The sequence below is a fragment of the Anastrepha ludens genome, chromosome 2, assembly GCF_028408465.1.
Source record: "Anastrepha ludens isolate Willacy chromosome 2, idAnaLude1.1, whole genome shotgun sequence".
Taxonomy (NCBI): domain Eukaryota; kingdom Metazoa; phylum Arthropoda; class Insecta; order Diptera; family Tephritidae; genus Anastrepha; species Anastrepha ludens.
The window spans coordinates 137126192-137142790 of NC_071498.1; the positions used below are offsets into that span (position 1 = coordinate 137126192).

Consider the following 16599-nt stretch of genomic DNA (forward strand, 5'->3'; position numbering starts at 1 on the left):
AAATAAAATCTTTCATTACATTGCCGAAAACATTCAACGGAAAGAAGTTCGAGGAGTATAGGCTTATAAGTCTCGTTAATCACTCATTAATTTTTTTTTTTTAATTAATTGAATGAAAATTGGGACACATCAGCCGAAATAAAATCAGAATAGAAAGGGCTAGATCAACATTTTGCAAATTTAGAAAGATTTTAAGTTGCCCTGACTTCGACATGAATCTTAAAATTCGTTTTGCGAAGTGTTATGTGTGCTTTGTGCTCTTATATGACATGGAACTATGGACACTCAAAGTCCCTGACATGAACAGACTCGAGGCCTTCGAAGTGTGGATTTTTAGGCGAATTTCGAATATTCCTCGGACCGATCTGGTTTCTAACTTAGAGGTTCTGCGACGAGTTTATCGAGATCGTAAAGTACAGCAAGCAATAATACTGGAATGAAAATTGTAAGGAGACGAAGTGTTGGCCGGAAGCAGTTCTCGTGGTTACGAAATATAAAGCATTGGACGGGCATATGTAATGTTGCAGAATTATGGGATGCAGCATTCACGGAAACAGTATCGCCAAGAAATTTCGGGCGAATATTTTCTCTTGCAATAACAACAACAAAACACAATTAAACTACCAACACCTAAAGATTGCCAGCTGTGCCATTGAAATATTAGATGAACCATAGTAAAAAGTTCTGAACAGTTCTACGTTGAAATTAAAATACTGCAGAATTATCAGATTTAAATGAATCACGCGCCTTCCTGGCCCAATTCCTTCTCCAATTTGTGACGTGCGTCTTGATGTTGTTCCACAAATGGAGGGACCTACATACAGTTTTAAGCCGACTCCGAAGACCAGATATTTTTTATGATGAGCTTTTTCATGGAAAAAATACACTCGAAGGTGTGTTATTGCCTGCCGGCGGGCGACCGCTATTATAAAAGACTTGTTCTATCATTTGCGTCTCACGCACGGAGGCTCGAACCCGCGTACTCCCGAATGGGAGCCAGCCAGTTCGGCCACTTTGGTCGCATTGAGATATTAGATCTGGAAAAAAGTTCTGATCATTTTTCATTTTATTCTGAAGTTGATATCAAAAAGGTTAGAGCTGTGAAATTTAAATGAATTATGCGCCTTTCTGCCCGCTAACTTTTGATAATTTCGAAATTGAAGAAGTATTCGTCTCCACTGGTAAAAAAACTCGTTCAGGTAATTTTCACGATTTCATAAAAATTTTTAAAATGCTTGGAAAGTTAGATGATATTCGATTGGCACCAAGTATGGACTGTATGGCGGGAACGACTTCATTTGTCATTTAAGATCTAATTGCTTCTGGTGCATAGCAAGCAATGTGTGCGCTCTATCCTTGCCTTGATGCAACACAACATATTTGCTCTTCGCCAATTCTAGCCGCATCTGGTTAGTCGCATGTTTTAATCTAATTTGTTGATGACAGTAGAAGTTTGAGTTAAATGCTTGGCTGGATGGAAGCAATTCACAATGGACGAGTAGTCGTTCAATACGAAGTATATTAAAAAATTATGGCGAACTTTGAATTTTCGCAGGTTACGTACTCGTATATTCGCATATCGATTTTTTTTGGGGCGATATGTTGGTACTCATGTCTCTCACTCATGCCGACGAGTTCGGCCATTTTGAATATTAAGTCAATTGTTGACAGCTACTTTGCTTGCACGTGTTTCGGCTCGTCTTCGATTTTTACCTATTCAAAAAGATGGATCAAAGAACCTGTATCAAATTTTGTGTAAAAAAACGAAATTAAGTGCGCGAATGCATTCCGAATGTCGACTGTGTTCTCAGAAGGCCGAGAAGATGTGAACGACGAAAAGCGTGCCGGACGCCCGAACACTTCAACAACAGACGAAAAAATTGATGAAGTGAAGAAAATGGTATTGGCCAATCGTCGAATCACCATTAGAGAAGTTGCTGAGGACCTAGACATATCGATTGGCTCGTGCAATTCGATTTTTTTCAGTGATTTGGCCATGAGACCGGTCGCGGCAAAATCCGTACCAAAACTGCTCAATTACGACCAAAAGCAGCATTGCATGAACATGGCTAATGAGATGTTGAACTCTGTCCGCGACAACCCAAATTTGCTCCAGGCGGTCATAACTGGTGAAGAATCGTGGGTTTGTGGTTATGAAGTGGAAACCAAAGCTCAATCATCTCAATGGAAGCTGCCGCACGAAACTTGGCGACCGAAAAAAGTGCGCCAAGTTCGGTCGTATGTAAAAATTTTGCTTACCGTTTTCTTCGACTGCAGGGGCGTTGTGCATCATGAATTCTTGCCACAGAGTAAAACGGTCAATAAGGAATATTACCTGCAAGTTATGCGCAATTTGCGCGAAGCAATCCACCAGAAACCCCGGATTTGTGGAAGAACAAAAATTGGCTCTTGTGTCACGATAACGCCTCTGCTCACACATTGTTGCTCGTACGCGACTTTTTGACCAAAAGTAACGCACTGATTATACCACAGCCACCGTATTTCCCAGATTGGGCCGCTGTGACTTTTTCTTGTTCCCGAAACTCAAGACACCCATGAAAGGAGGACGCTACGCTACGACTGACGAGATAAAGACGGCATCGAAGGAGGAGCTGAACAAGATTAGATGATTTTTTGAAGTGCTTCGAAGATTGGAAAAAACATTGGCATAATATCTCATGGGGACTACTTTGAAGTGGACTAAATAGATATTAATGAATAAATAAATAATTTTTGAAAATACACGAAATTCGCGATACTTTTTGAACACACCTCGTACATTGGAGTCTGTCTTGTATGATCGTGGCTAGAATTTTATAAGTGGGTTATTCCTCGCCAGTTGCCGCAGTCACGCAAATCGCCTTTCTTGGGCAGCTTATAATCGGCTAACGAAACAGAAAGTTTTGGATACGAAAGTGATTTTTGCAAATCAAATGAGAATCCATATTTTCTTGATTTATTTTTTTTTTTTTTTCTAGCCCTAGCAAGACCATTCCTAGCTCATTCAGCGTTTTGTAAAAGAACATCATGACTTTCTGTAAGTCGTAATTTATCTTCTTCATTATTTCAAGCCCCGGTTTTCCCCTTCAGTAAGTCGTATTTTTGGCATTCGTCTTCTTGCGGGCATGGCAATTTAAGGTCAATTCAGTATTAAATACTTTCTTGTAGGTCCATTTTTTAACAAAATATTGGTTATTTTCCTTATTTCATAGTTCAGAAAGGCGTTAAGGAGGTTCTAATGTCATTTTCAATTTATCTTCTTATATATAAAAATTAATGTTTGTCTGTATGTCATCGATGAACTCAAAAACTACTAGACCGATTATTATATAAATTGGTATATGTATGTATTTTTCCAAGGAGAAGGTTTTTGGAATATGCTCAATGAGATCACTCGCCACCAGGTGGCGTTGCAGAGTAGTAACTTCTGCCCCGTTCAACCGATTGTAGTAAAAATTAGTATGACCATGTATTTTTACACAGAGGAAACGAATATGACATGTTCATAGATCCAACTGAATTCTTGAATTCGCTTGATTTACCAGGCATGCCGCGGCACGTTCTTACATTGAAAATTGGCGTACCCATCATTCTTCTTCGAAACATAAATTCCACACGACTTTGCAACGGAACCAGACTCTCAGTCAAGAAAATGATGAACAATGTTATCGAGGCAACAATTTTGACTGGAAAATTCAAAGGTGAAGACGTTCTGTTGCCACGTATCCCAACGGTGCCGATAGATATGCCATTCGAAATCAAACGTTTACAGTTCCCGGTGCGACTCGCTTTCACACTGACTATTAACAAAGCACAAGGACAAACGTTACAAGTGCGTGGATGAAATTTGGATAATCCATGCTTCTCATATGGATAGCTCTATGTGGCTTGTCACCTGTCGGAAAACCTTCTGATTTATTCGTCTACGCACCAGATGGAAAACCAGGAAATATTGCGTATCCCACAGCACTTCAACAAGTATCGAAACTTCGTAATGTCACAATTTTTTCAAAATACACAGAATGAATAAAATGGTTTAGGATGACTTGAATATTTGCGTACTGATTTTTCCTTAAAGTTATTTCCCTCAAATTTATTTTAGTTGTTGGCGTAGCAACGGCTAGTGTTTATATATTTTTTTTTAATTTTTATCAAGAGCACTTTCATAATTTTGGGCACATATTGTATATATTTTAGGCTAACTGGAACTCGGCCGCCGTAGCCGAATGGGTTGGTGCGCGACTACCATTCGGAATTCACAGAGAGAACGTAGGTTCGAGTCTCGGTGAAACACCAAAATTACGAAAAACATTTTTCTAATAGCGGTCGCTCCTCGGCAGGCAATGGCAAACCTCCGAGTGTATTTCTGCCATGAAAAAGCTCCTCATAAAAATATCTGCCGTTCGGAGTATTCTCGAAACTGTAGGTCCCTCCATTTGTGGAACAACATCAAGACGCACATCACAAATAGGAGGTGGAGCTCGGCTAAACACCCAAAAAGTTTGTACGCGCCAATTATATATAAATATATTTGAAATAAAAAACAGTATTAATTTTAAAAAAATTGAAGTTCTTTTTATCAAAAAACTAGCGAAAACCCGCCGTTCCGCTGGTCGTCTTTAAAAAAATCTAGATTAATTAATTAAATTAAGCCAAAAAATACTGTGTGTTTTTTATAAAAATTCTCGCGCGTAAATAGTAATGAAAGAAGTTTTAAATAGTAGTAGCAATTAAAAAACGTTTGATGTGATTTACTTTATTACTTTTTTTATTGTAATGCTTTTTGGTATACATACAATACTCTTCGTTTTTCCATGCGTTGTTGAATAAATGAACAATACCGATGGCTTACCAACTCTTGAGCATGAAACATAAAGTTGGCCATGAGAAAAACATGGGTATTCTAAATCAATACCAGAAATTGATAAAGTTTGGCCTTGTGACTTATTAATAGTAACAGCGAATGCAAGGCGAACAGGAAATTGAAGACGTTTGAATTCAAACGGCATATCGGATGGTATCATTGGTATTAGCGGTATTAAAACGTCTTCCCCAGAGTATTTTCCGTTCAAAATTGTTGCTTCAATGACGTTATTCATCAATCTTTTAACTGTTAATCGAGTGCCATTACATAGTCGTGGTTGATTTATGTTTCTCAACATAATAATCGGTGCTCCTATTTTCAAGTTTAGCATGTGTGGCGGTAATCCAGGTAAATCAAGGGAATTCAAAAATTCAGTGGGATAATTTACAATATCATCTTGATTTGTAACAGTGTCAACGGATCGATATGTTTGTTTTGGACTTGGTATGTTAGCCAAAATAGCCGCATTCATTTCATTCACATCTTTATTTTTGCCAGCCATGATGGCTCGTTCACTAAGCCAATCGAGATTTTTGTAATTTTGAGGCAAATTTGGGAAAATACTTTGAACTAACTGTTCTTTCGTTTGACTTATTTGACAAAAGTTTGGTTGTAAAGTTATTAAGCCAGTTAAATTATCGGCAGGAACTTTGCCATTTCCAATATCCAATAATTGCTGTGAAAATTCAGCAGCTGATGGATCATTTTGCATTAGAACACGTACATTTGTAGTTAGTTTGAGTGTTTGAACATGTCTCCACAAATATGATGATTTCAAACATGCAGCCAATTCATCTGCTACAGTTGCTCGGGGAATAACAGGCAGTGTTTGTCTAAAATCGCCTGCCAGCAGCACTAAGGCACGACCAAACATTTCATTTTTACTACGTAAATCTCGTAATGTCCTATCAAGCGCTTCCAGTGACTTTTTACGTGCCATCGTGCACTCATCCCATACAATTATGTGTGCGAAAAAGCGGAGAAGGAGAGAGAACTGTTATATTCCCCCCAGCTTTAACCCAGCTATGTGTTCAGGTGCCAATGACTTTTTTGCGTGAAGTCTGATATAAAATAAGTTCTATTTACTCTTCTTAAATTTATATAAACTTTTCCAGGCGAAGTAAGAAAACTGACATGTATTTGCTTCAACCGTATATTTGTGAGTACACAGGTAATACGTAAATATATGAATGATATAGGTAATATCTCATATTAGCATAACCTTTCTGCAAAAAATTAAGGAAACGATCACCAATCACCCCGGCAATGATACAATGAATTTTTCACTATAACTGACTTCAGATTAACGTTTATATAATAAGCGTATATGTAACGTTTTAAAATTTTTTTAGAATTTTTTTTAATTTTTAATAATAAGTGGTCTTCCTCTTCCTTTTCCTGTAGCTATTCCTTTTCCTCTTCCATCTCCAGCTCCACCTCCTTTCTTTATCCCGGAAACGGGCAGTAAAAATTACTTCACTTAAAAGCTTTCATCAACAGCTTCCATCTGATACCCATATTGTACAAACACATCCAAGGGTACCTTGGTCCACCTTTTCGGCTATATCTCGAGACCCTGGTAACTCAGAGATCTAAAAAATACTCTGTATTAAAGCACTCATCAGTAGCTTTGATTTGATACCCACAATGTAAAAACACATCCTAGGGTTACCCGGGTCCTCGTTTTGGCCTTCGGCAGCGCCACCTGGTGGCGAGTGGAATCAATAAGCATATTATACTAACCTTCACCGTGGAAAAATATATATATATGTACCAAATTTCATAATAATCGACAGAAACCTTTGCCAAAGAAACACCAACAATGTGTGAAACTTTCATTGTTTTCCTTGCACGGACGCACTAGAAAACTCGCATAATGGAAATAAAAACGGCAGCATTAAATTATAGTTGCTTGAAAATTAATTATAGTACCATATATTTTAGGTCACATCACCTAATTTATGAGGAATTTTTTGCTATAATTTCATAATTAGTTGGAAATACTGTGGAATTACAAAAACTGCGCAAATTAGCATTTGCGACTGCAACAATTAGATTTTTTTACGTTCCGCTTTTGTGAAATTATTTCACTGTGCAACGGCGCGCCCATTCATAGCAAGATGAAAACTGTGTGAATATTTGTTGTTGTGAAAACAAACGATTTTTATTTTTGAGTTTTGGTTTTTGCTATATTTGTAAGCAGCTTTTGGCGCTGTTATTGTGGTTGTAACTCTTTCTGACACTTTGGTTGATTGCATCAGTTTGCGTTCACAACATCAACATCAGACTTTGCATATACGCAGCCGACGGTGACGGTACAGCGGACAGCAAAAACAAACTAAAACAACACTAATAAAAATATGAGTAAAATAAGTTCGCCGAAGTTTTTATGCACCAAAATTTGTTGATGGATGTAATAGTGGCTAGTGGAATTAAAACTCTACAACAAAAGCAGTAAAGGTGGTGGTAAATTTGTGCGACAAATTGAAATGGAATTCGCAAACAAATATGGAATATTTTAGCAAATTTATAAAAAAAATTTAATCATTCATCTGATTGCGTGGTAGTGCTGCGATCGAAATATATCACAAAATCGTATTTACGGGCTTATGGGGCGATCCAAAATATTTTTTTGTGCTTGTAATTCCTTTCATGTCTCTTGCGTTGCCCAAAGCAGATTCAGAATAACTAATATTGCAAGAAAGATATTTTCGAAAGAGTAATTACTAATACTTTGGCGTTCGTGTTGCAGTTTCCAACTGGTCGAGACGGGTTAATTACCTAAAATTTGCCCGCAAGCCTTTTCAACCTCAAACAAAGCCTGCAATTGGTTTCAGTAGAGGTACCAAGCCGCATATGTGAAAAAAAAACGCTTGTGACCAGTTACGTAACTATTCAGCAACATCAATGGTTAATGGTAGTAAAGGGTTAAGGTATGGGCCTTTAGCACTGCGACCATATTGATCTATTGTGCACTCTATTGACTGTTAAGTATGCTTATGAATTGTACCAGCTCTATCTGAGGGAGTGATTGTAGGTCTTTATCTATAAGCATGAACTTGTTTAAAAACTTTTTCCTTCTATGCGTCATCCCCGGACATTCGATGATGAGATGTTCTATAGACTCCTCATCTTCGAAGCACAATCTGCAGGTGCTAGTGTTAGTTATGCCTAATTTATGTAAGTGTTTGTTGCAGGTGAAGTGACCCGTGAGGGCGCCTGTGAGAGAGCGAATGCTCTTTTTGTTTAACGTGAGGGCCATGTCAGCTCTTTTAGCATTGAAACTTAGGAACTTTTTGGAGTGTCTAAGACCCTCTACGTTGTTCCAATGCTGATTTAATAGAGGCCCATTATTTTACTTTTTGTTTTAGGCTGTTTTTGTTAAATCCAAACATGGGACTTGGTCCGATGAAACTTATATTACATCTGCCCTTTTTTTGGCTTGAAAGTCTGCCTTTTCGTTGCCGTCATATCTCTCATGTCCTGGTGGCCAAATTAATGAAACATTGTTTTTGGATGCCAGGTTATTGAGTGCCTTGTGGCATTCTAAGAGAGTTTTTGAGTTGTAGACATAGCTATCTAAGGCTTTTAGAACTGATTGGCTGTCCGAGAGTATTCTAATCTTTACTATCTTGTGGTTTCTATGTTGCATGATGTTTGCTGCTTCCATTATTGCGTATAATTCCGCTCGGAAGATGGTGGTGTCCCTGGTGAGAGTGAATGATTTGTGGATTCTGGGTCCCACTACTCCTGCTCCTACACCATAAAGTGTTTTGATCCATCAGTGTACCATTTTTGTGAATCATCATTCATCCATTTTGGGTTTGTTTTCCACTCGTTCCTCTCAGGAAAGGTAACTGTGTATCCTTTTGTGAAACAGAGGGTTGGGTCAATGTGGTCTGAAACCTGAGTCATGGTTATGGTGTTTTTGACCTTATTTAGGATACTTAGGTGACTGGTGAGGTTGCCTCATTTGAGATTTGCTTTCATGTGTAGCATGAGTGCTTGCGTAGCTGCTTCCTCTTGGATTGCTATATGAAGTGGTGGTAGTCAGCAACATTAATGGACGCTTAATCATAAAGCTGTGCTTCTCTGAGACCTCCTTTACTGCCCAGTACTTACATATATCGGTGTTCGAGGAGGCTTTGAGGTTGTCGAAATCTCAGCTCTTCGTGGGTGTCCTCGCAGGACACCAACCGCGAGGTATGCATGCCATGAGACTTGGAATTACTTTGAGTCGTTTTTGCGTCGAATGTATGAAGGAAGAGTTGGACTCATCCCAGCATCTAAAAAAAAAATAAATAAATAATTGGCGCGTACACTTCTGTTAGGTGCTTGGTCGAGCACCTCCTCCTATTTGTGGTGTGCGTCTTGATGTTGTTCCACAAATGGAGGGGCCTACAGTTTCAAGCCGACTCCGTACGGCAGATATTTTTATGAGGACCTTTTTCATGGCAGAAATACACTCGGAGGTTTGCCATTGCCTGCCGAGGAGCGACCGCTATTAGAAAAATGTTTTTATTAATTTTGCTTTCACCGCTGATATAGCAGGCCTTGATATTAAAGATCTGATGACTGATTGACTGATCTGACTTTGTCGGCATTATAAATCGGTTAACACAACCGTAGCTCAGTTATCGTCCGTAACCTAGAAATACTACGTCTGGAGGCCGTCGTGAGCAATAAGCTCAATAGTCAGCTACATTTGTATTCCGTTCATCTTGTTGAATTTTATCAATACGGCAGTTTTTCTTGCTAGCTATGAGATCTATGAGTCTGACAGTGGCTGTGGTATCATTGACTGTCCGGGTTTACCGAAGTAGATAGGCTTTAATATTCCCCAAAGGATTTCAATATTCCCCATTACTAGGCATTACTAGGACTCTAAATGAAATCAATAGAATTTTTAGTAGTTTCATTTGCGATTTCAGCCTTCCTGTAACTCTATTTCTATCTAAGCAAGGATCAAATATAATTTACTTTTAAGTTTATATTATCTTTAAGCCATTTTATTCTTATAGTCTGCAAGCTTTTGCAGCCATAGACTTAAAAAATTTAATGAAATGAGATAAAGCATCGCGGCCATTGCCCACTACGCGAAAAAGTTTGGTGACAGATCCGAGGTCCCGTTCACTCATCTCCCGTTCTTTGGTATATTTGCGCACCAGCACACAAATCTGGAAGCGCACAGCACCCATTTGTGCCAACTTCTCGATCGATAACTATTATCGTGGGGTGCTTGGTGGGCGAAGCAGCGAATAGCAACTATTTTTTAAATTAAAGCAGAGCATAAAATGCTTATTAAGTGTAATGAAAATGTGATGATTTGCTGTTTTTTATTAACATACTTCTTTGCCTGTTTACTCCTTTTTTATTTCTACAGCATGGGCGTACAAATACCCGCCACTTGGCAAGGCGTTGCTACCCAAGCGCAAATATCTCCCGCTCAACAGTTGGCGACGGGCGTGCCTGGTGCTGCCATACCGCAAGCTGCCGGCGTGGTCGCCTATCCGATTCAGCAATTTCAAGTGAGCCCACAGGTAGGTTTCTATTGATGTTCTATTTTATGATTACAATAACAATAGCAGTAGCAATCACAAAGCGTGCTGTTGTTGTTGGTGTTGTGCTAGTGCTCGTAATTAATGCAATTAAAAGATGGAGTTGTGAGATTGAAAATATTTTTATATATTGTATTTTACCTTTGCTATTAACTTTGCATGGCGTTTTGCATAAATTAAAATATTAGCACTTTTTAGCATTTGCACTGCAGTTACTTTACCTTAAAATGCCTGTTTGCAACACTTTAATAATTTATTTTTTAATTATATTTCATAAATTTTTATTAACGAAGTACTTATTGATATGAAGTAGTTGTTCAAGGGTAATGAAGTTGTAATGATGGCCATTGATTTTGGGCGCTTTCATTATTTTAGACTTCCTGCGCTATTTTAATTATGATTCATTCATTCAAAGCAGAAAACCGGCCTACCTGAGTTAAGCATTTTTAACTTCGTAGAAAAACACTTTTAAACTGGTTTGTTTGTTTGAAGCTTCTGTTTCTATTTCTATGTTTTTGAAGCTTCTATTTCACTGTTCTTTCGGAATATCGGCAAAAGTGAAGTTTTTGAATGCGAGCGAGGAAATACAAATTATTTATTATTTATTAATTTACCATAGGAAGCCTCATGGAGCTATTGCAAAAGCAACTTTACCGTCGCAGTCGCGGTAGACAATCCAACACATGGACAGGATTAGTTGAAACCAGAGGTCGCAAATAACTGTTGACCGTTTCTCGTTGTCGGCAAATAAGTGCCTTTTACTCAAACTTTGAGAAAAGACTCAGAGAGCAACCGATTACAATGGATCTTTAACGAGCTCGCTCGCGCTAGGCGAGCTACCGTTTTTAGTTTCTTGTTTTGCTTTGCTTTGTTCTGGTTGTTCCCCAACCGTTTGGTTGAGTGCAATGAAGAAGAAGGTATTTTGCGTATGCATTGGTATGTATGCGAGTGTTGCTTTGGCTGAACATGTTATGTATTTGCGTTCGTGAGTTGAGTGCGTGCGGTTAAATATTATATTTGGTGCAAAATGGGAAAAGATATGAATAAAAATGTGCATCAATTTTTTAAATTTAATTCGCAAGAAAATAAATGAATTTCTGATGCATGCGGTTTGAAATTGTCAGGCACTCATGCTACAAATTTAAAACACCGTTTAACTACACACCATGCGGAAATTTATAAAGAATGGGACAGTAACGAGGACACCCAAGTGCAACAATGTGAAAAAAAGAAAAGTGACGCATCACCCGAGTGAAAACTCAATTGTTTCTTAAATATTAAAAATTGTCACCACCGATGGAACACCATTTCTGTTCCTGGACAGTGAAGGGTTTAGAGAAGTAATGGATCCAATTTATGAAACACTTGGCATGAACCCAATAACGCTTAACGCATTATTAGATATTAAGCTCAACTCGTGACAAATAATAAATATACAATATATGTAAATAATGATACATAAAAAAATAGCAAAATAATTGGAAATAAATTTAAATTATTCTTTCCTTTAATATGGGAGGCAAATTAATGTGAAGACCGTTTGCATTGACTTTTTCAGTCATTTGCTCACTTACTGAGCCTCATTTTGCGAATGTTAATCGTATCGCTCCTTGCACGATGCTCTTAAAAGAGCGCCACACGAATGGCTGAACTCAATGCGCTCAAGAGAAAACAAAAAGAAATGAAGTCTCTTGCTTAGAGCGAGAGCGAGTGCCTATGCTTTTTTCGGTTGTGTTTGCGCGAACAGAGCTGGCTTGATTTAAAATTTCTGAAATCGTTGATTTTTTTTAAATTAACGAGAATTGTTATATTCATTAAAGCCACAGGTGTGGTCACAGGTTGGTTGATGGATAGTGTATAGTGAGAAGGGGAGACAGTCCTGATGGTATCACAATGTACCTACAGCAGGCCTAGGTGTGTCAATCCGCAACCACTATACCTACCTACCTACGTAATTAGGTCAGAAATATAGAATTATTAGCTTTTTTATATTTATTCCGTACTTTTATTCAGACGAGAAAATGAAAAATAAAATTATAGGAGTTGGAAAAAAAATGAAAGTCACGAAATTTGGGATGGAATGATGCTCGAAAATTCTATCAACAAGTCAAGCGTCTGACACAATGTTTCAAGACCGGAGCATCAGCCTGCGGAGATAAAAACGGAAATCTGGTTAAGGATACACAGTCCACACTGGGCATATGGAGGGAACACTTCTGCACCTAGTCTACCCGAAGTCAGAGTTGCCATTCAGCGGCTCAAGAATAACAAAGCGGCCGGCGCTGACGGCTTGCCCGCTGAATTGTTCAAGACTGGCGGCGATGTGCTAATAGGGAGCATGCATCAGCTCATCTGCAAAATATGGCTAACAGAAAGCATGTCTGACGATTGGAATCTCAGTGTTCTTTGTCCTGTACTGAAGAAGGGTGACCCGACGATCTGCAGCAACTACCGGGGCATCAGTTTTCTAACCATCGCTTACAAGGTCCTGTCTAGCGTCCTGTGTGGAAGACTTAAGCCGTTTGCCAACACACTGATCGGGCCTTATCAGTGCGGGCCTTATCAGAAGTGGTAAGCCCACCATCGACCAGATTTTCACATTACGTCAAATCCTGGAAACGACCCATGAAAAGCAAGACGACACCCATAATTTCTTTGTCGACTATAAAGCTGCGTTCGATAGCCCGATAAGGGATTGCCTGTACGCCACCATGTCTGAGTTCCGTATACCACCGAAGCTCATACGGCTTTGCAGAATGACGTTGAGCAACACAACCAGCTCCGTCAAGGTAGGAAATAACCTCTCCGAGCCATTCAGTACCGTTCGAGGTTTCAGACAAGGCGATCCACTGTCATGCAACCTTTTGAACTTCGTGATGACCTCTCTCGCATGACCAAACTAACACTTTACAAGACGCTCATCATACCCATGTTGCTTTCTGGCGCAGAGGCATGGGTAGTGTCACAAAGCGATGCAGCTGCTCTTGTGGTGTTCGAGAGAAAAGTTCTTCGTAAGATCTTCGGTCCTGTACGCGTTGGGGAAGACTACCGTTCAAGAATGAACCACGAGCTGTATGAGCTCTACGCCAACATTGACGTAGTTCAACGCGTCGCCATCCAACGCCTACGTTGGCTAGGGCATGTCGTGCGTATGGATGAAGAAGCTCCAGCAAAGAAGGTGTTCGAGGGCGAAGTCCAAGGGAGCCGACGCCGAGGAAGTCCATAGCTCCGGTGGAAAGACCAGGTGGAGGAAACCCTATGCACGCTTGGTGTATAGAATTGGAGAAGGCGCGCGCTGTGCAAAGGCGCCTGGAGAGAGCTAGTGAGGTCGGCCGTAACTCGGTAACGGGTTGTTATGGCCACCTAAGTAAGTAAGTAAGTAAGTTTGGGATGGAAATATTTAGCAAAAGAAATTCAAAGAAAACGAAAATTTAATTTACTCTGTATAGAGTAAGGACAACAGTACAGCTAATTCAATTCGCCCTTCAGAGTGACCTGTTTGTTGCTTCTTTTAAAGCGGCCGAGCAATATTATTGTACTTCAATGGTTTTTGAGTGTCTGTTAAGTAGTGTTGAACTTTTTTTTATGTAAATTGCATGCTTATAAATACATATTGTAGTGTTAATTAAATTACAAAAAAAAAAAGGACAATGCCTTGCAAGTTTACTATTTCAACCTTACAGTTGGGGTCTTAACAATCATTTTTGTAAGAAAAATATTTCGAAAAATTCTTCAGCGTTATCTGCATCAAATAGACTATTTAAAAATCAAATTTACTTATTTTCAATTTAAACGTGTTTTTTGCTCTTTTTGAAAATGTTTATAATACTAGTTTTGCATATTTTTTACGCTGTATTTTATATTAGTAAATATGCATTTGGGTATGAGAACCTCTTACATTTTTTATGCCACCTTTTTGCAAAAATTTTATTCATTACTATTTTACTACAACTTTTTTCCTACTACTTTTTTCCAATTTTTACTAACACCTCATATTATTTTTTAAGGTTTATCCTTTACTTTTGCAGGCACAGTAAACCCACATATAAGATAGCATAAAATCCATTATGAAATAAGTCAAATGAAAATATCAAAAACAAAAAACGAAGAAGAAAAAATTAATATAAATGAAATTTGCAGTAAAAAATAGTGGTAGTTTGGGGAAAATGCTAAAAAATAAAAATTTAAAATAAATGTGTAAATATATTAGAAAAAAAGCACAGTAAAAATTAGCCACTTAGTGTACACAGAAAAAAATAGAACACGAAAAATTTACACACAAACAATCCAAACGATATTGTACTGTAGAAATTATAAAAATATCGATTATTTTGCTGCGTTAAAATAAAGACAAGTGGCAATGAAATTTAGCTGAAAAAGTAAGAAAAAATATACGGTATTACTAACATAGGAGTGCACACATACATATGTAAATATGTATGTACTTATGTGAAAATGCCAAAAACAAAAAAACAAAACATAACAAAAAACGTATGAAGGACGACGAGTTGGTAGTTCGAAAACAGCACTATGTTAAAAAGCAAAAACAGCAAACAACAAAAAAAAAAACAAAAACAAAAAAAGTAGAATAGTTGCAATAAAACATTAGATTTGTGTACGTAATTAATATTAGCAGCACATGGTAGAAACTTGACGAACAAACAGAGGAACCAATACCGATTGGCGACACAACAAAAAAAAAACAAGCACTAAGCACAATGCAATGCAGCTGCAGAGCAGAGAATGCAGCGAGCAAAGTATGGGTGTGCGACAAGGCAGACAGCAAACCATGAGACGAAATGTAAGCAGATTATTGCATAACAGCACATCGAAGCGAGTGAGAGCGCCTAATGTAGTGTATTTGTAATGGATCTAATGCAAAGTTTTGTTGAGAAATTGAGAAATATATGTACATGAAAGATAAATATTAAAAATAATACTCACCTAAACACAACTACATGCACACACACACACACGCAAACACACCATATGCATATGTACAACAATTACTAATATAGTAGGCGCATAAATGTAGTGAATGTAATCGGCTATTGGGCGCAGGAATTGAAATAAAAAAAAAAACAGAAGAGAATTCTCTTCTTATAAATATGAACGTGGTAGTTAGTTGGGTACACATACAAGCAGATCTACTGAGATTTGTTTAAAAATGAGTTGCACAAGAGAAATTATAAAAGTCGCAAGAAAGCTGAAATAAAAAACTAAATTCTTACATTGATGCAATTTTTCTTTGCTTAATAATTATAATTTTTTTTTTATTATTTCGCTACATTCCAAAACATGTATGGTACATTCCTATGTATGTACGTAAATACGTATGCCAATATTAAACTACATACGACCACACACACACACGTACAACCTTTTGTAATCTAAAACTAATATTGCACTAGTGCCTGTATGACTAAAAGCAAAAAAAAAAAAACAAAAAAACAAAAAAACACTAAATTTAATAATAGTAAATACTTGAATACTAACTTGCCTAAAACTGAGAAAAAGTTACTTACTTTCTGCAAAAGCACAAATTAAGAAATTAAAAATATAAAGCGCAATCATGTTAAGGAAACATTTTCATGAAATTCACGAGAAATTAAGGAGTAGTAGATTTTTTACAATATTATTTAATTGGTTTATTTATTTCATGAAGTTAAGAAAAATTTAAGAAAATTTTTAAAAGTTTTTTTAGTTGTATGGCAAGGGGCTGATGTTAAACAAAAGTGAGAAAACGTCGAAAAGCATGATTACTACTACATTAATGTTTTAACCAAATTAAAATTTACATACCTAATATCATTCGTGTTTTTTTTGTTTGTTTCTTACAACGCGCTTAAAGCATTTTTAACACCTTTCTGTTGAATTTTTTGCGTTTAAGTGGGAGCCTGCTTTAGAGGGTTCACAAAATCGATTTTTTCGTGGATTTTTTTGGGAAGGAAAGAAATATTCGATTAAAGCGAAACTTTCAGGTTTTGTTGCTATATATTTCAGCAGTCTTCTGAAATTTTTTCATTAAAGTATATGCCATGTTATGCCTGGTGCAAGCATTTTGCCGAGCCGCCTCGAGTGTGTATGTGTCGTGCGGCGGGAATGATGCAGGTCGTAATTTTCATCTGAAACCAAAAACGCAAAAAAATTTTTATTTTAGTATAGTATAGCTTCTAT

At 37.6% G+C, this 16599-nt stretch overlaps 1 protein-coding gene across 1 annotated transcript in view; it reads left to right on the forward strand.

The window, feature by feature from the left end:
* The window catches only part of LOC128855052 (cytotoxic granule associated RNA binding protein TIA1), a 194195-nt gene extending 178276 nt beyond the window's left edge, over positions 1–15919 (forward strand). The window contains exons 8-9 of the mRNA XM_054089640.1: positions 10248–10404; positions 14430–15919. Coding sequence (XP_053945615.1) covers positions 10248–10404; positions 14430–14459 — 187 coding nt within the window. The 3' untranslated portion in view covers positions 14460–15919. The remainder of the gene's footprint in view (positions 1–10247; positions 10405–14429) is intronic.
* Positions 15920–16599: the final 680 nt, after the last annotated feature.